The sequence below is a fragment of the Fundulus heteroclitus genome, chromosome 12, assembly GCF_011125445.2.
Source record: "Fundulus heteroclitus isolate FHET01 chromosome 12, MU-UCD_Fhet_4.1, whole genome shotgun sequence".
Lineage (NCBI taxonomy): Eukaryota > Metazoa > Chordata > Actinopteri > Cyprinodontiformes > Fundulidae > Fundulus > Fundulus heteroclitus.
The window spans coordinates 37,738,669-37,764,078 of record NC_046372.1 but is presented as its reverse complement, the minus strand read 5'-3'; the positions used below and the strand labels follow the sequence as shown (position 1 = coordinate 37,764,078).

General features: G+C 43.2%; 1 protein-coding gene across 5 annotated transcripts in view; it reads left to right on the top strand.

Annotated features, from left to right (window-relative positions):
• Window positions 1-10,053, top strand: part of fgfr1a (fibroblast growth factor receptor 1a) — a 36,008-nt gene extending 25,955 nt beyond the window's left edge. For 3 of the 5 annotated variants that reach the window (XM_012866252.3, XM_012866250.3, XM_021318392.2), the window contains exons 9-18: window positions 3,151-3,347; window positions 3,732-3,877; window positions 4,612-4,733; window positions 5,282-5,392; window positions 6,881-7,071; window positions 7,172-7,294; window positions 7,388-7,458; window positions 7,565-7,702; window positions 8,700-8,805; window positions 8,895-10,053. In XM_012866252.3, coding sequence (XP_012721706.2) covers window positions 3,151-3,347; window positions 3,732-3,877; window positions 4,612-4,733; window positions 5,282-5,392; window positions 6,881-7,071; window positions 7,172-7,294; window positions 7,388-7,458; window positions 7,565-7,702; window positions 8,700-8,805; window positions 8,895-9,071 — 1,382 coding nt within the window. In that variant the 3' untranslated portion in view covers window positions 9,072-10,053. The remainder of the gene's footprint in view (window positions 1-3,150; window positions 3,348-3,731; window positions 3,878-4,611; window positions 4,734-5,281; window positions 5,393-6,880; window positions 7,072-7,171; window positions 7,295-7,387; window positions 7,459-7,564; window positions 7,703-8,699; window positions 8,806-8,894) is intronic. The other 2 variants (XM_012866253.3, XM_012866254.3) reach the window with 1 other exon arrangement.
• The last annotated feature ends 15,357 nt before the right edge of the window (window positions 10,054-25,410 follow it).

Here is a 25,410-nt window from a genome sequence, read left to right as displayed (position 1 = left end):
TTTCCTCTTAGATTTCCAAAAAGGCACTAACATTTTCAAATCCAACACCTTGAAAGGATGAAAATGAACCAGGGACGTCTCAACGTTTCACAGATAACGCTGTTTCCTTTTAAACAACTTCCTCTGTTCCTCCTCTGACTTTGGGACACTTAGAATAGCTAACTATGAGTTAGGAACAGCATCCACACTCAGGATTGGTTGCTGTTACAGCGACCTCATGCCGTCTAGTTGTGGTGTGTTCAGTGATTGGAAAATATCAGATTTTTTAGTTTCCGGCCACTAAGTCATGGGTCAGTGCTGCTCAGACTGAACATTGGCCAGTTCTAATCATCAGCTAATTTCTCTCTATACATCTTGGGTATTTTATTTGCATTAAATTGAAAAGAAAGAACACAAAAGTTTCTTTGTTGTAAATATGACATGTTTGGGACACAAAATCAATGTTTCAGTGCAGGGTTTTGGTTTTCATTTCAGTTTAATTATTATTTTTCCCCAACTCTTCAGGAATACCACACAACAGCAATAAATAATTGCCATTTACTGATTCTAGAAATCTGTTATTCACAAAGACACGTGTTGTAGTTTGAAACTAAAAAATTAGGCAGATTAGCGTCAAGCATGCCACTGAAAAAGGTGAAAACTGGGCATGTGTTGTTAAGTGAATAGGGAGATGTTTCTGGTTCAACTGTGTCTCATTTACAAAACTAAATAAAAAATGTTTAAGTTAATCTGAACTTAAATACTTCTTTTTACCTATTGACTGAGTTTGTGTGTTTAACTGCAAAGGAAAATCACAAACCGAGGCGAAAAAACTAAACAGGCCGGCGGTTTTTCTTCCATCCATTTGAACCCCGTCCTTTCCCAGTGACCCTGAAAAAGATTCAGCTTTACAACAGGCTGGGATTAAAGCAACTGCAGTTTAATATTCTACTAAATCTGATTATGTATGATAATTTTATTTGTAGGAGCTTGAGTGCTGTTAATCAGTGGAGCAAAGCATGAACAATAATGTTCACAACCACTCCGTGTTCGTGGCTCCTGTGCACAAGGCTGCATCTCAAACTAAATTATATTCCAGACATTTTTCTTTTTTAATGAGAAGTGCGATCCATTACACCCCTTCTACTGGTATGAATAAATGTTGGTGCTTTCATCGAGTGGGAGGAAAAAAACAAGATCTGAATTTGAAGGTTTTCTTGGTCCAATATATATTTTTTTTTTCTGTCATTGACTCTAAAAGCATTCTGTGGCGAGCAGTGATTTACCAGAACCAACACTCAACTCGTTTAAGGTTGCAGTTTGAGAGTCAATTGGATGTAAACTAATTCAAGCTAAGCACAACTTGCATAAAGCTTCTCACCAGTACATGTAAAATAGGATTTGGACTATTAATTGTGTATAATGATATGATTGTGTGTAAAAGTCAGATCCTTGGAGCTGTAAGCTTTGCTATACAAATGACCTCGTTAATCAAGAAACAAGTTTATATTTAAATTTACAGTTATGCACAATTCATCTTGAATTATTTTGTTGTAAATCAGTACAAAGGACAGTATGTTTGGGAAGAGGGGGGAAATTATAAATGATTTTGTTTTTAAGATTCAGAAGTGTGTTGTGTATTGTATTCAGCCACTTTTACTTGAGTATAGTTAAGTATAGTTTTCAGTTGGTATATAGTTGGAATATAAACCAATCCGAAATATAAAATGCATCAGTCAAAAATTCTGTCATAGAAGATAAAAACATATATAAGTCGCACCGGACTATACGCATTTATTTAGAAATGTATGTTAACCTCCCAGATATGTTCCAAGTTATCTAGCCAGTTGTGGATGCAGTTGTGTAATTGAATAATTTGGTTTACCAGATTAAATGTCAGTTTTTAGTCTTGGGATTTTGGTAAATTAGCAACCAACCAGCAATGCCAATCGGGAAGGTTCTCTGCAGAGCATTTCATCTTAACGGCTCGTTACGTTGAAAGTTGTCAAAATGACGCTGAAATTAGACTTTGAGCGCAACGGTGCTACGTGCTAAGCTAATAGTACGACATGGATGTTTAAGCTAGCGCTAGCTGTTAGTTTCACAGACAGCCCAATAACAGGGTCCTGTTGCAGTGTCGGCCCTTCGATTTGCACCACGCAATGCTCTGCTGCGTGAAAGCATACTGAAAGGGCAAAACAACATACAAAAATATGTTTTTAAGTGGTACAAGCCTAGAGAGCCCTATTGCGGCTATAGATGGTAGTGTTTACTGGTTGGTTGATGTTTGATCAGTATGAAATACCATTCAAGATTGATATATAAATCGCATCGGACTATAAATCGCAGGATCAGCCAAACTATGAAAATATCGGTTATCAGACAAAGCAGCAATTCTGATATCGGATAACGATATTGGCCCAAATGTTCATATCGGTGCATCCCTAATTATAAATACTCCACATTTTGGCCATATCAAGGAATGGTGTTCCAACCATCCTCTGTATCTGTAAAGTGTACGGCACAACTGAATACCCTACCAAAACATGGCTGACCACAAACGTGAAGGATGGTGCTCTGGTCATATGAGACCAACATTTCCCTTTTTGGTATACATGCAAAAGTCCAAACACTTATCACCCTGAACACCCTGGCACCATGTTAAAACGCGATGGTGGCCGCATCATGTCATGCATATGCTTTTATTGACTGCAAATGCACGCTGCACTTTTTAGGTTTTTATTTGTAAAACATTTTTTGAAAACCCCGTATCCTTTTCCTTCCACTTCCCAAAATATGTGTTGCTCAGCTCGAAAGCATGGCTATTTTTTGCTAAGCACTGTATATAAAGGTCTGTATAAATCACAGACCACAAAACAATTGTCTCTTTTAATCAGAACTCAAGAAACCTGGACTAAGAGATCTGCAGTTCTGAATAATTTGCTTTCAGTTTGAAAAGAGCGAGTGACCATGTGGTGAGAGGTGAATTTCTCTCCGATGCAGTTCCAAGGGTCTGACTCTTACACGCATAAAAAATCTGCAATATTGTAAAATGTTTGTGTCGTGCCTTGCTGTCACATTCAGTACTGACTTGTACCTTTTAGTTTGTTCATGACAGCTCACCCTGCTTCTCCCCGCCCCCACCCACCTGTCCTCCTGCTCCACATTTAGCCGTCACACCGTACCCCCCAGCCAGCAGCACCTACTTGGAGGTGGTAATCTACTGCGTGGGCTTCTTTCTAATCGCCATCATGATCACCATTGTAATTATCCTCAAGATTCGGGCCTCCTCAAAGAAGAGTGACTTCAACAGTCAGCTGGCCGTCCACAAGCTGGCCAAAAGCATTCCTCTGCGCAGACAGGTAACAGAAAGTAGATAGGGGGTTTGCCACCTTTATACTCTTTCACCCTTCCTTCTCCCAGCGGCTCGTTTTGCCTTATAGACTAAGCTTTTCAGTATGTGTGGCTGGTTTTTAACAAAACTACATATTTGCACCTAATGTTTTTTGTTGATATCACTGTGAATGCCAAATGACAAAGTCCTCAGGTTCTTTTATTTGGTGATGGTCTTCATCAGGTACGTATAGGTATGTGAAGGCGGCTGAGACGGTACACTGCCTTAGTGTTTTTACTAGAAAGTGTTTGTTACAGTAACTGTAGCGGGGGGGGGGGGGGCCTACTGGCTTCATACATGACTTATATCGTGATTGATCCTCTTTGAGATGAGTAATGTTCCCCTTTTTGCATCTCAGGTGTCAGTGGACTCGAGCTCCTCTATCCACTCTGGAGTGATGCTGGTTCGTCCCTCCCGCCTGTCCTCCAGTGGCACTCCAATGCTGACGGGAGTATCCGAATATGAACTCCCACAGGATCCCCGCTGGGAGATCCCCAGAGACAAGTAGGTGGTCGTGCGGTTTATCAGACGCCCACAGCTAATCTGCGGCGGCTCCTTCCTCTCTACTGTATTTGGTGCTCGGTACAGACCGTCACGCTACCTGAGGCTCATATTGCAACCGGGATTAAATCTGTTCTCTCTCAAACGGATCTGGAGTGGATCGCCCAGGCTTTTATGTCTTCACGCTTGAGCAATCCCTGCAGGATTTTCACATGTTTGAATAAGGAGCTTGTCTGTCTCCAGTCGGTGTAAGACGTGACGGCACAGCTTTCAACAAGCACAAGAAAGAGACCAACTTTCACGTCCGTTTTAGTCTCTTTGCACCAGCTGCCAGTGCGTTTTAGTATTCATTGGAGTCTTTTGTCCACTGATCTACTCCGATTAGTGAATGCCTTCTCCACCTCTGCATAGCCTCGATTCTTTTGGACTTTTTTTTTTTTTTAGAAAAGCAACTAAAACGCCTTTCTTGTTTTCATAAGCTTTTAATCAGAATGGTCCTGTTTGCTTTATGTTATGGTATTTAATTTGTTTTCCGACCCCCTTTTGATGTTTTTTTTTTTTTTTTTTAGTCATTTTATTTTTAAAAGTGCTTGGTTACTTTTAATTTTTTATCTTGTGTGAAGCAGTTTGTCCTTTTCACCTGTAAAAAGTGCTGTATGACTAACCTTCAATCCCTTAACAACTGGATGCTGTTCCTTGATTTGAAATTCCTCCGTCGTCTCCTCTCCTCCTCACAGACTTGTTCTCGGTAAGCCTCTGGGTGAGGGCTGCTTCGGCCAGGTGATGATGGGGGAGGTTCTGGGTCTGGACAAAGAGAAGCCAAACCGAGTGACCAAGGTTGCGGTGAAAATGTTGAAATGTAAGTGGTCCATCTAAGAAGTTAATCTGATGCGAAACTTCCTGAGCTCTAAGGTAATTCTGAGATTTACGGACATAAGCTGGCTAATGTGCATCTTGCAGCAAGAGAAGTTTTCAGGGCATAAAAATGGTCACATAGGAAGATCTCTGGGTTTAAAAAAAAAAAACTTTTGAACTGGGAGGAGCCGGATCGACAGTTGGATCGCTGCCATGGAGCGAATGGGAGAGCAGAGTAAAAATTTATGGGAACCCTTGGCATCCCATATAAAACGGTGTTCATTAAACACCACAGAGGAGTGAAGATGGAGGGAAAGTAGCATTTATTGTCTTGTGCTTTAAGTGCTTTTCCCCAGGGAGCGTTCTACAAACAACAAACAGCACACTGTTACTAAACAGCTGCAGTGATGGTGTTTATATTTGGCAAGGTCATAACTGGGGAGCCTTTTTTTTTCTGTTTTTGCCTCTTCACCAGCAGAGCGAGAACTAATTACCCTAATATGACGTCTCTGTCTTTTTTTTTTTTCTTCTTCTCTTTTTCCTCCCTTGCAGCTGACGCTACAGAGAAAGACCTGTCAGACCTGATTTCAGAGATGGAGATGATGAAGATCATCGGGAAGCACAAGAACATCATTAATCTGCTGGGAGCCTGCACGCAGGATGGTAGGAGAAGACGAGCAGGGGCCTGATACTGACCTGCCCCAGTCCACACACACACACACACACACACACACACACACACACACACACACACACACACACACAGTTGTCCCCCAGACAAGGGTGCTGCTGTAAGCCGCGTGTTGGGGGGGTAGGAAAGCATGCATAAATGATTCTGACACCAGCTTCCGAGCTCCCAGCCTGATTCAACCATGGCTGCTGTTATTTCTTTACAATCATTCATGCTTGAAAAACAGAGCAGCAGAACTAACCACCAGTGGTCCTATAATGGACGATGCTCACACTTCAAATGAAAAGGTTTCAGTAAATTGCGGTTTATTAATCCTTACTGTCAGAATCGTATTTATAAGGTTTGGCAGCCGCTGCTGGTTGTGTGGTTCTGCTCTGCTTTAGTCCCAAGATCCAAGATGTCCATGTGTCTGGACACTATTGTGTTATAGAGATCTGCTTTCACAGTTCGGTCCGAGGAACAGGAAGGCCTTTGTTTTTAGATGTCTTGGCTTAATTTCTCGGCGTTTTAAACTTGACTGAGAATTAATGAATGAATCCAGGTCCCCGCTGTAAGGTTTAGCCCTTTAAACATTCAGTAAACGATGAAAAACTGTCCACTGGCGAGGGGTTGTTGTTGTTTACAACTCTGTGAAAACTGCTGAAGTCAATCAATCAGTCTAAAGGGGGGGGGGGAATGGATATTTGTACGGTAACTTCCTTCTTGCACCGTACTCAAGGAAAAATCAAAGTCCTGGGCACTAGAGAGTTTTAAAATGCATATAAAAAAAGGCATCTAATAGGATGCATTAACAGGACACTGGAAAATCAAGCTAAATTATCTGTACTGTAAATGAAGGCCTACTTGACATGGTATTTCTAGAAATGTTTTAGATTTTCATATGTAGGCTGAATGAAAACACTTGCTAGATTTAGGGGGTTTCAAGTGCCTACTTTGCCGAATCTTCTCCTTTTTAGCCATTCTAAACTCTAATAGAGCAACAAAAATCAAACGGTGTTTATTTATTGGGCTGTTTGCCCTGCTAGCTGCTTAACAGATATCCAGCTTGTAGCTGTAGCATTAAACAACATTAATAGTAGTGAATTATTTCTAACGCCATGCTTTTTGGGGCTGGAAATCTTTCCAATCACCCCAATCTGTGTAGGAAAGTTGTAATAGAGCTCTTCCAGCCTGCTGATGGGTATTATGCAGCACGAAGTGGGATGTTTGGACTGCTGGGTTACTCTATGCTCCAAACGGTGTCAAAGAACCCCCTAGTCCTTCTGACCCATTTTGTCATTCAATTAAAAGGACTGTAAAAACGCTGTGATAGACGATTTTACCACACTTTGAACCATAACTTAAAACCTAGCAATTCACTGATACCGGTAAGTGGCTCATGTCTGTTTTTGTTTTTATGGAGGATGGACCAGAAGCCCGTATTCTGTATTTCATGTATTCTTGTTTGCCTCCGTTTTCAGGTCCCCTGTACGTCATAGTTGAATATGCATCCAAGGGCAACCTTAGGGAGTACCTGCGAGCCCGGCGCCCTCCGGGAATGGAGTACTGTTACAACCCAGACCAGGTTCCTGTGGAGACCATGTCCATCAAAGACTTGGTGTCCTGTGCTTACCAAGTGGCTCGAGGCATGGAGTATTTGGCGTCCAAAAAGGTAACCGAACAGTTCAGAGTTGGCTCTAAATGTTTGGTCTTCTACCTCCAGCTATGATCCCAAGGTTAGGTCTTAATAGCATCTGCTTTTATGCTTTTAGTGCATCCACAGAGACCTGGCAGCTCGCAATGTGTTGGTGACTGAGGACAATGTGATGAAAATCGCCGACTTTGGCCTCGCAAGAGATATCCACCACATTGATTACTATAAGAAGACCACCAATGTGAGCATCCTCAAAGTTTTGCTGTAAAATAAATCTAATAATATTTCATAGTCTGAGAGGAAGTAGCTGAGAACATTTGTGTCTTCTTCACAGGGTCGTTTACCGGTGAAGTGGATGGCTCCCGAGGCGCTGTTTGACCGGATATACACGCACCAAAGTGATGTGTGAGTATCTCGTCATCCTTTTCCTGATCGGTTCTGGCCCGTGTGAGGGAAAAACCTCCAGATGATCCTAAAGCGATCCGCTCCTCTCTCCGGTCTTCTCCCTCAGCTGGTCGTTTGGGGTGTTGCTGTGGGAGATCTTCACCCTGGGAGGCTCTCCGTACCCTGGTGTACCAGTGGAGGAGCTCTTCAAGCTGCTGAAGGAAGGTCACCGAATGGACAAGCCTTCCACGTGCACCCATGAGCTGTAAGGAAACCGCATAACTCTGCGCTGAAAGGAACAAATGGGACGATGCAACAGATGCTAGCTCAGTACTTGGCAAAGGCCTTCAGGCCATTAAACCTCTTCACACTTTTCATTTTACAACCACAAACCTTTATGGGGATTCTGATAGACCAACAAAAACGTAGCACATCATTTAGAGGGGAAAGCATGATTTTTATTTGTTATGTTTTAAGAATGGTTTGCATTTTTCTTTCTTGCTCCCCTGAGTCAATACTTTGTAGAACCGCCTTTTGCTGGACTTGCAGCTGCACGTATTTCAGGATATTTCTTTAAACTTTGAAAGACAGTTATTGTTTTTTGCATTCCCCCCCCCTCCCTTCTTTCCAGGCTTGTATTGTAGCTGATTCTATTTTGGTGCATTAAAATAAAATGTTTATGTGATGCGATGTGTACTAAACTCAGTAAAGCTAAAGGAAAAGGAAAAATCTCATCAAATACATAGAAGTTTTTGGTTGTAACCCAACAAAACTGATAGGGTGTGTGTGTGTGTGTGTGTGGGGGGGGGGGGGGGGGTTAAGAATACTTCCAAAAAACGTGTATTGTAGCGGTGTTTGTGCTGTGAGTGACCTTTAGTCAAACCAAGAAAAACTGAAACCTTATCCTTTTAAAAGTTGCTAACAGGTCAGTGCGCTTAGTCTCATACCTTCCTCTCCGTCCAGACACTTGGCATTAATATTTATATCATCCATGTTGTTGCACGGCAGAAACCTTCCAGGTGCTTGGCAACATTATAATGTTCCCTCATAATGTTTGCGCGATGACTGACGAAATAAAGCGCTCAACACGCCGTGAGCTCCAGCTGGAACATATTGTGCCGTTTTGTTGTTGTGCCATCTACCTTCTCAGACTGGATGTCTGCTTTATGAGCTCCCCTCTGACCAGTTTAACATTCTTTTCGCGTGAGATTTGATCTCGGGATGTGAAGCCGAGGTTGTTATTCATCTGCTGATCTGTGCAGGTACATGATGATGAGGGACTGCTGGCACGCCGTGCCCTCTCAGAGACCCACATTCAAGCAGCTGGTGGAGGATCTAGATCGATGTCTGGCCATGTCGTCCAACCAGGTGAGTCCGCCTCTGCCCTGTGAGCGCCGGGTTCTCCCCGCTTGCGTTTCCGAGACAAGTTACGAAACGTTTGCTTGCTTCCTCCACAGGAATACCTGGAGCTCTCTGTGCCTCTGGACCAATACTCCCCCAGCTACCCCGAAACCCGCAGCTCTACCTGCTCCTCCGGCGAGGACTCTGTTTTCTCCCACGACGCAGGCGCAGAGGAGCCCTGCCTGCCCAAATTTCCTCCTCACCCTAATGGGGCAGCCATTAAGAAACGTTGAGACCTCACTTTCACTCACAGACACTGACATTTCCTCAGCTCCCTGCCTCATGGGGTTGGACTTCTCCCCACACATTCCCAGAGATGAAGCTAAAAACAAAACAGAACTGGTCCTCTGCAAGAGAGAGAGAGAGAGAGAGAGAGAGAGGAGGACGGTGGCGCTGCGTCGGACGACCCGGACTGCACGCTGCAGCCGGTTCTTGGTGGCGGTGATCTTCCGTGGGGCACTTTGTGTTGCCAGGAGATGGGATTTCTTGCTGAGTCGGAAAAAACGAGAAGACTCCCAGTTTTCTCTACACTTTGGGCATTCCTCTGTTGGGTCGGGAGAACGGGACGGACTGTTGCTTCCTCCACCCTCCTTTTGTTTTTTTTCCTTAATGGTCATAATTCTGCTTTTTGGACCAAATCCAGAAACGTGCCACGCCCTCATTCACTCACTACATGTAAATACAGTTAGAAAATTAAAAAAATATGAATATATATATTTACAATGTACTCTTATTTTTATTACCATAATTGATTTATTGTCTTTTTGTACAAGGATGGTATTATTTGGTCTGTTTTCTAATATTGTTCAGGGGGGGGGGGCAGTTGTTACATGAGCTTATTTTAAATAACTGCAGAGGGTTTTGTGGCCACTTTTCTTCTACAATTATCATTCCTCTGAATTTCTCAATGGAACTCTGTAAATGCGTGTTGCCAGCTCATCCTTGCAGTACAAACTAACTCGATGCTTGGGCAGGGTTCCTCCTGAAGACTGGTCACGACTGTAAATAATCCTGGTGGGACGCCGGACCCAGCTGCCTTTGTCGACATCGTGCACTTCCACCGTGCCTGACTTTCACGCGATGAACTCTATTACTGTAATGTAAATGCTTTAACGGGGGTTCCATTCGCTGCCGTCGGGCGAGGGGGGGGGGTTGCAGAACACGTATGTCACCGTAAAAAAGGATTCCATTAAATAAAATATTATTGTTAAACAAGCTGAGCTTTCAGACTTATGAACTCGACTCCATAAATTGATCCATAAATATGAAGATTTCTTTTTATGCTTTGGGTGTAAATTATGTTTTACAGGCAGACGAGCGGACTGTTTGCCACTTCAGTTTCCCGTCCCTTTACGGTGCGGTTGCTGGGCTCTGCTTTGATATGATAATGCGCTGCTGACATCAGAAGAAACGCCGGAGAGAGCGCGCAGAGTCGCAACGGGCCGTAAAAAACGTGTGATTTATAACCGTGTTTCAGCGGCTTTGGCAAGTGCCGGCGCTTACGCTCCCGATCCATCAGCTGCGCCAACCTTGATGCCCGTCTCTGGCTTCCTGCCATTGGCTGATGCATCACCTGGATTGCAGTCACCACGCAACAGGCGGAACATCTGACCCCTTTTCTAAAAGCGAGCTCTCGCGGCTTAGGTCAATGCAGTTACCCTTCAGTACATTTTGTATTCCAGCCAAAGGGTCTCGGTGATTTATTTGCTAATGAACAACAGATTCAAGGTACTTTAATAGCAACAAGTATTAACGCATTTGAGATGCGCGAATAACACCTGAATGCCGCGTGCTCCGTACGCCTCATTACCCTGCATCCGTCTACAGTGGGATGCAGAAGTAGTCATCATCCTTGAACCGCAAATGCATGTTAGAGTTTTAAGCGATGGACCGGCACAGAGCAGAGCAATACGTGTGAAGCGGTAAGAAAAGGATGCACGTTGCATCTGTGTACAGCAAATACTTTTGAAGTACATCTCTACCAGCTTTGCACGTCTAGAATCTCACCTTTTTTTTTTTCTTTTTTTTTTTTTTTTTGCTCCCCCCTTTTGCAAAAAATAATCCGTGAAGATCAGTGCGGGAGGCCCTGCATGGATTCCCAATTAAGATATGGGTTTGGACTTTGATTAGGCCGTTTTAACACATGAATAGCTTTTAATCTAAACTGTTCCCTTGTAGTTCAAGGGGCTCAGGGCTTTTGTCTTGCTCAAGGGTGAACCTCTGGCCCCCGTGCGATGCGTCTCCACAGCATGACGCTGCCAGCCACGGTGTGGATGGTATGTTCAGGCTGATGCGTAGCCGCTTTTCCTCCACTCTGCATTTTGCCCGTAGCCCACTGCGAGTTAAAAGGCGCTGAACGCATTTGCACTGCAAACTTTTCACATTGTTTGTTATAAGATATGAAATCCGTGTACCGTTTCCTTCCATATCGCATCAAATCCCATTCGGATGCTGTGAGGTTTGTGGTTCTAACATGACACACTGAACAAATCAGAACGTGAATTCTTTTGCAAAGCACTGTGTGTGTGTGTATATGAATGTTTATATACCGCTCCAAGATTTGGGTATACAAATGATCTCATTGTTTTTAGAAGAAATAACATTATCTCCCGGAGACCGGCAGTAATAAAGGATCATCTGTGTGCCGTGGCTGAGGTGACGTTGAAGAGCTCTATTTAGGGACAGAAAGGGCAGGCGAGGCCTCGCTTTACAACCTGCTAATGGCGCGGAGGTGCCATTAGGTGAAGGGTGTTATCACTTCTGACAGATGGCACAGGAAGAGTTTGGCGGAGCAAAGTTCATCATGCGTGCTCCGGCGTGGCAACAGTTAAAATTGCTTAAGCTTGGCTTGGAGGTGTGATTTATGGGGTCGGGCTGAGGACGGTGTTTTGTTGGTCTGTGCGGCGCAGCATCTAATTAAGAAGTTTCTAATCACAGTGTCAGGGGAGAAGGGGCATCTTTTTTTTAAACTCAAAGCAATTGTCTGTAAATATGGGATCCAAATTAATCTGGGAATACTGGAATTTCAGCTATGCAAACATTATCCAAACGTTTTTTTCGTTTTTTTGGTCTTGTCAGCTTATCCCGCTACACAATTTTCCAGCAGCACTGGTTCTGGTCAGCCTAATTTTCTGCTTCCCGGTGCACTGCAGCTAATTTATAGTTCAGCATTTAGAAACTTCATCTTGTAACGGCTTTCTTTTCAAAGGGTAAAGCGGTAGACGTGTAGACCAAGAAGTGAACACACGTGGTTTTTAGGGTTGGTCCTCTCTTCCGTTTTTTTTTTTCCAGATGTCTTGTGTTTAGAGTTAATCAGCACAAGAATCCAAACTCACGAGGATCCTGGTAAACATCCCTGCGCTCTAACCATTTGAATGGCATTCTGTTGTACATATTTGCTGCAACTGCTGTTTCCCTGTTTGTCTCAAGCTAACTAGTGCCAGATTGTTTATGCTAAGTGAAGCTAGCTCGGTGCTCGCTTCGAGAACAAGAAAAACAATAATGATCGAAAACTCATTTATGCTTTCAAACGTGTGCAGATATACAAAGCTTTGCGAATGCATTCATACATGTGAACCTTTCCATATGTTGTCACTTTACAACCAGATGAACATGTTTCATTTTGAATCTATGTGAATCATAATTGTGAAGCTGAAGGAAAGGGAGGCGTCGTTTTTCACATTAATGCACAATAATCTCAATGGCGTCCTCTCTGAGTTAAAATCTTGACGAACAATTTTCTTTCTGCTATTTTCTTTTGGGGGGGGGTACTTCTCCACCAGCTTTGCACATATAGAGCCAGACATTTTTCCTATCCTTTGCAAAATAGCTCGGCCTGTGTCGCTCACTCTATGAACATCCATTTTCAAGTCTTACTCATTCTCCGCTGGGTTGTGGGGTTTAGACTTTGATTGCATCAGGGGTCTGTAACCTATGGCTCCAGAGTTGGCCCCTCCACTGTGGCTATGATAAAGCCAAACAGATGGTTTTAGTTATAAAGGCGGTAAGAAATGGTGATTTTAGCAGTTCTTCTGGGTTTTATGCAACATCTGCATAGAATATCTACAACAGAAGGGCACCCATGGTACAAGGCTTTTCTAAAGTAATGTAATGCTTTTTAGCTTAGAACTACGTGTTTTATGTTTTAAAGCGTTCCAGGCTTCATTCTACAAAATTTAACAAAGTTTTTTTTTTTTTTTTTTTTTTTTTTTGGTAAAAGTTAGATTGATTTTGTTATGAAATCTGAGAATAAAGTTTCATTTCATTAGCTTTCAAAACAAAACATTTAGTACTAATAGTTTTTGTGACTCTAGACAGATTTTATTTTGTAGCAGAGGGAGCAGAAGCAGCTCTTTGAATGGAAAAGGTTAAAAGGTTGCTGACCTCTGGACCAGGTCACTCTAATTCCTGAATTGATCTAAACTATTAATTTGGATCATAGGATTGGTGTCATACTAAAAGATCAACTTTTAAGTCTTTTGGAGCCTCTTAATTTTTTGTTTTGTTTTTTCCCAAGATTGCCCAAGCCTCAGATTACCAAGAGAAACGCTTAGTGGAAGACGCAGAGGTGTAACGTGCACCGGCACTTTCTAGAATCATGCCTCTTTGTCTGGTAATCAAATGCAGAAGATAGACACTAGCAACAGCGTCTGGGTTAGGAGATCAGGAGGACAACCCTTTCCTGACTGCTCTGTGTAGTGGCAACTGCGAACCAGACCCTCTCGTCCAAAATCAGTGTATGACCCAAAAAATGAACCTCTGGAAGAAAGTTACAATTTCACATAATCACCCCTAAGCCTTGGTGGGAAACTTTCGTCAAAGAGTTGCTGCGAAGGGGTGGGCTGATATATCAAGTCTTACATATTAAGGATGGAATATCACTCAAGTTCATATGTGTCCAAATACATTTGGGAAATGTACTTGTGCAAAATACTTTTTTTTCTTTGTAAGAGAGCAAACTTAGAGAGTCAGCTCAGGATCAAACGCTTATTCCTCCCACTGTACCCTTTTCATGCTCCGCTTTTTGTTGGCCCATCACTCAAGATTGAACCGTGTGGTTGTTGTGTCAAAAAGTAAAAAAGTTCAAAAGGAAACCTAAGAGTCCCCCCCCCAAAAAAAAATTTCTTTTCTAAATAGCTTTTCTGATGTGTTTTCATCAAGACTTGTTAGACGAACTGCTTTGCTTTCTTGTGTTCTGTTACCAAGACTTTCAGCTGCGGGTCCAGAGAAAAGCCCGGTCCTCCTCGTTAACGTCCACCGCGTGTCCTCTGTCAGCGGTGGCAGATGACACGTCCTTCAACTCTGCTACCTGTCAAAGATGGGACACGTCATCAATAATGGATCCCTTCATAAAGAGGGTGATGCCTGTAGATGTGATTGCACTGTTGCTAGTGTCTATCTTCTGCTTACTTAAGCCAGGAGGAAGTTAAGAACAGCAACGGTTGTTGTGCAACACAGTGCCTCTCAAATGAAGCGATAATTTATAGTAGGGATGGAGGAAGGTCTTAGTGCAGTATAGTGCTTTTAATTCATGCGCATCATTCTGGCCAAGCTCCATGTTCAAGGTGAAGGAGGTGTGTATAGTGCTCTGGCATTTTCCCCCGTGCCAAGCACAGAGAAATAAAAAAAAGAGCTCAGACTGTTTAGACATTAAGTGTGGCTAACCGCAGCAGACACTCTTAGCAGCAGCGCGCCACAGATTGGTGATTTCAGAACGGAGACGCAATTAAAATTTTCCGTTTGCTCTCTCTGACAGATTCTCCACCCTTGTTAACAATAGTTAGGAGGAAGCACAGCTGTTCTGGCTGTGAGTGTGGCTGCTGTGGCTTTGGCTGCATTTTCTTAAAAAAAAAAAAAAATTATCTGATCCTCTCAAAGATTTGAAAGTGTTTTCCACAAATGCCAAATTCTAGGTTCTGGCTTCTCGAAGCAGCGTTGACAGCCGGAGACAGTTAGTGTCCCGGTGTCAAACGTGGCTGTTGATGTTTTGGTCTCCGCAGTGGCCCCCCCGGACCCTGTTTGTGGGATGGCTGTCTGTATGACAGGTCCCCGGTGGCCAAGCTGCTCTCTGGGACAGACATGACAGAAGGGGTGAGCCGTGGGGCATGCCCTGTCACTCACTGCTGCCTTTTCTACCCATCACTAAAAACATAAACAAGTGCGTTCATGCAGGAGCGTCCCATTCCCACACCGCTGTTCTGTTTAATCTACGTTCTTCATTAATTACAGTGTAATATAGGCTTTATGCGCGGCGTCCAGAAAGCCAAACGTGTTCGGCTGTGGCGCAGACGTTAAAACGCGGTATTAGAATGAAAATAAAGCAAGCCCGTGCACCTTCGTTTCAGGGGGCAGCAACACCGTTGCTCATGTGGGCTTCAACAATGTACAATAAAAACGTGCAGTTTACAACTTGTTTTTGTTGCACTATTAAGGGTTTTTGCAAATACGGGATGTTTTCGCTGGCGCTTGGCAGGATGTGAGCCCTTCAGAATTTGTCAGCGTTGATACCAATACGACTCTCCACTTCAGGACCCAGACACTCAGATTATGTACCAAAAAAAAAAAGGAAATTTGAAAGGGTTGCTAACCTCCTCAGGAGTGGATGACCAACAAAGATCACTCCAAGACACACAAAAAAGTGGGGCCTATGAGGTCATAGGGGCAGCCTCAAGGCAAATAAAGGCCTCTCGCATCTCAGTTAATGTTTATGAGTTTGCCATCAGAAGAACAGTGAACCAAAAATGGTGAGCCTGGTAAGGGCGGCAAGAGAGAAGTGTCGTCATTACATTGACATTACATAAAGTCACAAGGATGCTGGGGAGATGAATGAATGAATGAATGAATGAATACTTTCTGTGCCATGCAATAGTGTACTCTACTATCCCATAGTTTGCTGTATTGTACTATACAAAACTATTATTTGATATGCTATACATACGACGCAGTACTATACGAAACCGCATTAGACTATACTATACGATATTTGGCTATACTGTACAATGCTAGACTATTCCTGCTCTACTATACAACGGTGCAATACTGTTATGCTATGCTATAAAACTTCTTCACACTAAACCAAATAATGTTTTACAGCACCACACTGAACTGCTCTTTTTTTCATACTATACTGTACTAAATGAATGTTTCGTTAAACTAAAGCTGCCACTGCACAGCATGTGTTACTCCGGTGCACAAGCCTTGGCCGCATTTGGTAGAAGTGTCTTGATTTTTCTAAAGATTATTTACGGTGTCTGGAAGGGCGGGTGTGGTTGGCTAAATGAGACGGGCGAGGGTGTTTGTTTGCTGGGGAACTTGCTGAGGTGGGTGGCGGTGGGTGAGCGGCGGCGCTGTCTGCCTAACAAGGTGTGTGTGTGTGTGTGTGTTGGCATTCGCACAAAAAGCGACGCCTGCGGGCGTGGCCCCGCCCCTTTCCCACCGGATCGACTTTCTTCGGCAGAGGAATGAGACACAGACACCTCCTCCAGGCTGAGACATGCAATCTGGGCCTGTCAGGGCCTTTATCATGCAGGATCAACTGGTGTGCCGGGCCTTTCTCCACAGTCCCCACAGGCAGCAGGATACCTGCACACGCATTCCTCCGACACATCCCTGTCCCAAGAGGCGTATCGCTTGTCTGTTTATGGCAGCTCACCTTGGTTGGCGGGGGGTGGGGAGGGGGGGGGGTGCAGCTGGAGTACAGTTCCTCCTCAAGCATTGTGCAGACTGAAAGCTAAGATAGCTGCATTACGGTTGGCTTGGAGGACTTTTCCTTTCCCCCTTTGCTTATAAATGTCAGATTGTTGATCAACAGCGACTGTCTCACGAGTTTCCTTTTTGTGTCTTCTTTGCAGAGACAGTGACAGTATGACATGCAGATTGTGAGTTATTGCTCAGTAAGCTGTTCGTGGCCCCCCGGGGACACTGTAGCCCAGCTGAAGGAGCCCTTCCTGGGTTGGTTGTTTGAGCTTGCAGCCCTGGTGCCGTGGGTGCCCAGCTGAGAGATGGTATGAATCTAAAACAGCAACAGGACTTTAATCACATCATTTGTCCCTCAGCCATATGTCTTTGTACTCTCTCTAATTGAATTGAGCCTTGGGATGGGATTGGCTGGCATGCCATCTTCTGACTGAGGCCCACTTACAGAGCGCGGCAAGGAACTGGGGTTTCTTTAAGAATAAAATCTGAAAGGAACCCTGTAGCCCGCCTTGCTTTGTAGTCTCATTGCACATCCAGATCAGAGCCCGTTTCCATGTTTTCAACCGTACAGGTGTATGTTAACGTTGGACTCATCAGGGATGATAGATGTGTTGGGACAGACACTTACCTTTATTGAATCCACCGTCACATGTTAGTGCATTAGGTGCTCCTGACTCACCAGGTCTGACGTCAGCGTGTGCTCAGATTCGGCCAACTGATTTACCGGCTTCTCTCTCCAAGTGCGCTTCCGGAGATCTACAAAGATTAGGTTTTTGATTTACAGCCTCGGGGTCAGCTGAATATCTGTGCCCTTTTTCCACCTCTGTTTATCACTTTGTGTACAGAGATTCAGCGAGAGCGCAGACATAACGCCTGGGTGTCTTCACCTGCGCTGCGTCTACAGCGCAGATGCACCATAACGTGTATGTACATTTCTTAACATCAATGCCATGAATCATCTGGGAATTTCCCCGAAAACAGCAGAGGTAAAAAACATTTTTTTCCCCCTTCCTATTCTGTCTTCTTGGATCCTGTGCTGCCTGAGGGCTAAGCCATGAAAAGCAAGCAGAAATGAAAACAGACTGACAAAGAAGACTTTTGAGGCTGCTTGGCTTCTAATCTGAATGGGATGTGGGTTTGAAACTGGAGGGAGCTGCAGCTATATAAAGTTTAAAGGTGTCCAAACAGAAATGACTCCCAGTATTCAGGACTGGCCTACGGAGAGGTAAAAAAACCTGTAGGATGAACGCCATCCTGTTCCCGCCGCAGAGGACACGGAGGCGACCAGAAGCAGACAGGAAAGCGTGTAATGTTTGATGAGTGACTTTGGCCAAGCTCTATACAGTCAAGTGTTCCTCCTGATGTTGAGCTTTCAAATTGTGCTGTAACTTGGCTGAACCTTCCACTTTGTTTTGTCGAAGGAACATGATGGAAAAAAGAATCACAGAGATGATGGGGGTTTTCTTCCGTGCAGCCACAAAACATTGTCTTATCTACTGACTGAAAAACTCCTGGATTATTCAGAATTTAGTTATCCCACTCTATTTGCCCTAAAATGACTAAACCTGATCACTGAACTTAAAAATGCTATAACTTTAATCCAATGGGAATTTATTGTGGTTTGTTGTTTTGGTCATTCTGGGACAAATTCAGAAAATGATTGCTGAAATGTCCTGCTGTGATCTCAGGAGATGCCTACAGGCAGGTCACTGAAATCAAGCAACTCAAATAAAGTACATTTCTCACTTTAATGGCTGTGAGTTGTGGATGCGTTCTTCTAAAGGAGGACGAGATAAACATTTTCTCGCCTCCTTGACGTTAATGTGGAGCGATAAATAAGAGACATTTGTCTGCTATGCTCCAAAAGGCAACCAAAGTTTTTACTTTTTATGGACCGGTGGCCAGTTTTTTTCATAAATAGTGTCCTAAGAGGGCCCCTCTTTCTGATTTGTCTCAGTCTAGATCTGTGTTTTGAAGAATCTATGTTTTGTTGAGAATATTCATGTTCAGATTTGAATATTCCAACCATTATTGATTTAGAACCAGAAATGATCAAACGGAGTCCAGATTCAAACAAAATTAAAATTAAAATTAAATCTCCAGTGCCCATCAAGCTGTGGTGCCCTGGGCGGTGAGCCATATTGCTCATATCAAGAACCTCCACTGCTGCACACTCATTGTTTGCATGGACGACAAATTAAATTTTCTTTGCAAGTATAGAATGATGGGGTGGGGTGGACCCAATGAAAAATATATTTAAAGTTTATTTTAACTTTAGAACTTCAGAAGATAAGAAATTTGTTATCGAGGTTCAGAAAGTAAAAAGCTGGTCCAGAGATTAGTTCCAACCATTTGCATTCCCAGCTCCAGAGCATGCACAGGGACAAAAATCACCTGGTTAAGTGAACAGGATGAAGGAAAACCAGGCAGAGTTTTTACATTCCTGAAGCTGGATTCCCCAACTTTTGATATCAGGAGCTTGTTGATGGGCATGAAAAGCACGGGTCGAGATGGAACTTGCTAAGGAGATATTTTGCAAAATGTTGATGTGGGTGTGTGATGCTTCTGCTCTGCAACCATGTGCTCTGTGTGCTAATCTGGCTGGCTATATTGTCTGCTCCTCTGTACTCCGCTTTGCTTGTTAGCTGTGAATTAAAGCATTCACAGCTAAAAATGTCCCAAATGCTTCCTGCAAAGACACAGTTTGCACTTAACTGGTGGACAATGTTAAAAAACCCAATTGCAGCCAAAAGCTCAGTGGCCACTGATGGAGTTGCTGCGTTAGTAAAGGTGGTCATAAATATGGCTCTAAACACGTTTTTATGTCCCTTGATAACTGCTTGACATAAATAATAACGTGAAAGTGCTGTAAAACACTGGCAAATAATAATAATTTAAAAATATAATAAAAAAATAAAAAAACAGAGTGAGAAATGGTAACTGGACTTTACTTGTATAGTGCTTTGATCAAGTCCAACAACCCCAGAGCGATTTACATTCAGTCATTCACAAGCAGGCAATGCAGGTGAAGGACACAACGACTGAGATGGTCAGAGTGGGGGATTGAACTGGCAATCCACTCCCTACATCCTCCTTCGAACTCCGTAACTACTGCACCACTGTCGTCCCGTACCCATATATATATATATATATATATATATATATATATATATATATATATATATATATATATATATATATATATATATACATATATATTTTTTTTTTTTTTTTTTTTGAAATCAATTGATTGCACTGACCAACACCCCAACACACTTCCTGACTGTTTACCTGGTGGAAGTGGGTCAAACTGTGCATTGCCAGGGTGGGTGAGATCAGTAGCAATGCATCTGACTGATCTGACTCGTCTTCTGCAGTATAAGCCATGTTAAGATCTTGTAGACAACATCCCACAGTCTCCTGTCCTGTCCTCACTACCCGTGCTAAATCCTTCCTTTCTTGCACTGTGCAGCTACCATGCCACATAGTTATGCTGAGACACAAAATGCTTTCTATTGTAGCTCTGTAAAAGTTTTTTAGCAGCTTAGTGGAAAGTCTGGTCTTTTTCAGTTTCCTGAAGAAAAAGAGCCGTCTTTGGGCGTTCTTCACCAAGTGGGAGAAGTTTGAAACAAGCAGAGACAGAGAGAGGTGATCAGTGGAACAAGGACAGGTGAGAGCAGAGTGAGAGGAGTCGAGTAGGCTGGTCTAAAGGTCTCTACATAATCCCAAAAACAGAGAAATGCATTGTCTCTCCCAGGGCTTGTTCTTCTGGACACATCTTCTGGGCAGAACTTTTTTCTTGTGATGCGTTCAACTGCAATTACAGAAAAATCTTCTACATCATGGCTATGTCCTTTACGTGGCCTTTGGCAAATTGCAAATGGGACTCCTTATGACCGCCTTTTAGCAATGGCCTTCTCCTCGCCTCTGTTTCACAAGGGTCACATTGAAGCTAAACTCTTTCCATTTTCAGATGTTGAATTAAGCAATGAGAATCTTCGGGTGTTGTTTTTTAACTTAATTCTGTTTTGAAATTCTCTATCTCTTTCTCGTTGACCTGTCTGCTGTGTTTGTTGGTCTTCATGATACTGTTTGTTCTTTGACAACCCTCTGAGGCCTTCTCAGAACAGCTGTATTTATACTAAGATTACATTTACAACTACAATTTCCCTTCTTCCTTCTCTATAAAAACAGAAATTATACAATTAAATGTAAATAACCATCCAGGCATTTATCATCTATACCTGCTTATCCTTAAAAGGCCGCAGGGGTGCTGCTGCCTATTTCCAGCGGTCATTGGGCAAGAGGCGGAATACACCTGGACAGGTCGCCAGTCCATCACAGTGCAACACAGAGACACACAGGAAAAAACTATCCACACACACACTCACACTTAAGGACAATTTAGACAGACCTTAAATAATCATCTGATGTAAATATGTGCTTACAAAATACAGCTTGCATGGTGATATTTCGAAGGTTAGAGTAGTCTTAATAAGGCAAAACATTGTTTTTGTCTTGGCCCAACTCCAGCAAGCCCTTACCTCAAAACTATTCTTTGTTTCATTAACGTGATGACTTTAAGAGCATTATCTGTTGTGCATAAGGTAATGACCACCCATAACCGCTCTGGAAAACCCGACTTAAAAACCTGAACTCATTTCCACATCTTGGTATTAGAGAAAAGCAACAGGTAAAAATAAATCTGCACATGAAGAAGCCTTTTGAGACAATGAAATCATTCATGCCTTAATGCCATAAACAATTTATTTCACCGCGCGCAGTTCCCAAAACGGTATTTAGAGCTAAGGACTGTCATTTAGGAAACATGCCTGCACAGTCAAGATTTCGTGGTCTAATCTCAGAAGCATTTCAGATTCCTTCTGCTTCACACAGGGCAAGCTGGGGTTTCCAGCTGCTGCTTCATGCTCCTCTCTCTGTGCCATGCAATTATACTGGTTCCCACCGGAGGTTTGCTTGGGTGGAGCTTTGCAACGAGTAATCTCAGGCATTAACTGCTTCTCACTGAGCACAACTCACAGAAATCCTCCCATACAGTAAGCACAAAAGAAGCTCGGACGTGTACGAGCATGCTGCACTGAAGGACAAAGAGAAAATGAACCATTAAAAGACAATGAAAACAGGAAACCGATGCATGAATGAGACACATAGGGATGCCACCCACAACACAATCAACTTTTCCACTTTTAAATATGTAAAAGTGTTGATAGGAGACAGAGAGAAAAAAAGGTTGTTGTTTGAGGCTGAACGCTACTTTCTAACAATGTTTTGACTAGTGGTTTAAAACTATATCAAGCGTTCTCTCTCTGCTGGTTCTACTAAACAAAACCCAGTTCCCTTGGATCAGATGTTTCAGGCCACATGTTGTTCCTATGAGACAACAGGGACAGCACGTTGCAGGGTTCTTTTGCTTCTCACAACAGAGTCGTTGTGCAGGAACACTGGTAATGCCTGGCACCACTCTCTTGCTCCTTGCACAGTGTAGTCACACACACACACACACACACACACACACACACACACACACACACACACACACACACACACACACACAGAACACCCCCCCTCCCCCTGACACAATTTTAGAGGCAACAGCGCCCTCTTGTGTCACCATTCAAAACTGCTTTTGAAATGGTCGACATCTCTTAAATATGCATGATAATGAACTTTTGCTATTGAACTTGAACATCGTAGATCTTGTCTGTATGACTTGATTGAATTTTACTAAGTAAAGTGCCTTGAGATGACGTGTTGTGAATTGGTGCTATACATACAATTGAATAGAATCCTATTAGTAGGGGTTCGGCTTTTAATCTAGCCACACACAGCATTTATTTAGGTATTATGCTGTAATGAAAGATTGCTGATGACCTTTACAAAGATAACCTTCAGGTGCAGCAGGAAACCAAGTGCTCAGCCCTTCCCATCTCTCTAATTGGGAGGGCGAATACGGTGAAAATGTCAGTGCTGACTAGATTTACACGCCTATTTCAGCGTCCGCCTGTTTTTATTCCAGGTTCCTATTTAAAAAAAAAAAAAAAACGAGGCTGTTATTTTAGCGTACATTTGGAATAATAAAAAGTCACATATTAAGAAAGGCTGCTTGCCGATGATGGTAGTCCGGCCCTCCCCAGATTTCGGCACTACTACTGGGCATGCCATTTGTATTGTTTGCCCTTGTCGGTGTACTACAACTGCAGAGATGGTGGCCCCATTTGGGTAGAGGTGGAGAATCACTTTTGCGGTCCTTTGTCATTGCCAGCTTTGATTGGTGCATCTTTACCCCTACCTCTTATTCGTACTTCCACTAACTCAATTTTTTTTAACAATTTAGGAAACATTTTGACCTTCCTCAGACGAGTCTCTCCAGTCCAGTTGCGTTCAACCAACTTTTTCTTCCTTCGCTGCCGGATGCTACATTCAGTGTATCGCTAAGTAAAGGCTTAAGATATTTTAAAGATCGTTTTTATTGAAAACAAGTTTGCTTCTTTTGCACAGTTGTCTTGTAAATATGATTTGCTGGCTTCTGCTTTTAGATATTTGCAGGTATTAGCTATTTTATCACCTCCTCCATTCCCAGGTTATATGGTCTAGAATGGCGCTGCTCAAGGTGGCTGCATGTTGGAGTAGCTCTGTGTTTTTTTTTCTCACATCCTTTTTAAGGAACTTTGATTGCTCCTTTGTGTTGTGTTTAATGCTGCGCTGGTGAAGGATTTTTGTTGGTGTTTTTTTTGGGGACATTTGTTATGACGTATAACCATAGCAACCAGTTGGCTTTGTACAACTGAGAGCAGGTGATTAATACCTCAAAACTGAAGAATAAAAAAACACTTCAACAAGGCAGGGCAAGTTTATTCATATAGCCCTTTTCAGTAACAAGACGATTCAAAGGGCTGTCCAAAGCATCCTCAAATCCCAGAAGACTAGAAAAGGAAGCGCCAAGGATGAAGATCATGAGCAAGAAGAAGAAAGGGAAGGAGAATATTTAAGTCCCCCCTTCCATCGATTTTTATGAGCACTGTGAGATCTTTGGGAAACAAGTTGGATGAACTCCAAGCCTTAACAAGGACCCAGCCAGAATATTGAGATTACAGTATTATGTGTTTCACTAAAACATGGCTGCAGGATCATATGCCTTCAGCCCCTTTTTCAGAGGCAACCTGCCATAAAGAGAACTGTGAGATGATGGTCACAGGAAGCCGAATAAGCTTTTCTGGGTTGTTTTGAGGCAACAGACTGGGATGCACTGTGCCAGCCACATGGAGAGGACATCAATGCCACGACTGAGTGTGTGACTGACTATATAAACCTATGTGTGGACAACACAACAACAAACCCTGGGTCACCAGTGACCTGAAGAAACTGCTGAATGAGAAAAAAGAGCCTTCAGGAAGGGAGACAGGGAATTACTGAGGAGTATACAGAAGAAACTTAAAGTCAAGATAAGAAAAAGCAAGGAGGTGCACAGGAAGAAGCTGGAGAGCAAGCTCCAGGAGAGCAATATAAGGGATGAAGACAATCACAGGCTTCAAGCAGAAAGAGGGTCAGACCGATGAACACATTCTATAACAGGTTGAGTTCAGGAACAAGCTTGGCATCGCTCTCTCCTGCCCATAGCCAGACAGCCATCACACCGTCCTTTGACCCAAAGCTTCCATGTCTCCCCTCAGATGTTTTATCTTCCACCCTGGCCATGGACCCTTCTGTTATTGCATGTTTGTTCTCAACCAAATCAGAAAATTGTGCTGCTCTCTTGTAATTATGAAGGTCCTAGTGTGACTCCTGTTGACCCACCTGAGTAATCAGACAAGCAGATACCAGGACCCCTACAGTTTACTTATCGCCATGGAGTTCTAGGAACTACCAGCAGACTGCAGGTCTGCTGGTAGTTCCTAGAGTCTCTAAAAGTAGAATGGGAGGCAGATCCTTTAGCTATCGGGCTCCTCTCCTGTGGAGCCGGCTCCCAGTTTTGGTCCGTGAGGCAGACACCCTGTCTACTTTTAAGACTAGGCTTAAAACTTTTCTTTTTGACAAAAATTATAACTAGTGACTCATGTTACTCTCAGCTACCTTTATAGTTTTACTGCTATAGGCTTAGGTTACTGGAGTATATCAGGATCTAATTTTCTCACTATATTGAGTTCTACTGTTCTTCAATTATGCATTATGTGTTGTCATTTCTGCTTTAACTTTCTGTTCTCTCTCTTTTCTCTTCATAGTAGGTACACCTGGTCTGGCGTTCTGTTAACTGTGACATCATCCAGAGAAGACGGCTCACCCGCTACTACCATCTAATGTAGAACAGATTACTAGATCAATGTGTGCTTCTGTGCTTTTTGTTTCTCTTGTTGTGTCTCTGTTCTGTCTTCTGTAACCCCAGTCGGTCGAGGCAGATGACCGTTCATACTGAGCCCGGTTCTGCCGGAGGTTTTTTTTCCCGTTAATGGGTGGTTTTTCTTCCCACTGTCGCTTCATGCTTGCTCAGTATGAGGGATTGCAGCAAAGCCATGTACAATGCAGATGACTCTTCCTGTGGCTCTACGGTTCCCCAGGAGTGAATGCTGCTTGTCGGGACTTTGATGCAATTAACTGGTTTCCTTATATAGGACATTTTTGACCAATCTGTATAATCTGACCCAATCTGTATAATATGATTGAACTTGACTTTGTAAAGTGCCTTGAGATGACATGTTTCATGATTTGGCGCTATATAAATAAAATTGAATTGAATTGAATTGAAATTGGAGTTGAAGATGCCGTCATACACCTGCTTCATTAAACCGGGGCAGGCGTTGGCTCGCTCCTGGTGGTGGCTTCGCGGGGCCTGGGCCCCCGTGGCTCTGTCGGGGCCCGCTG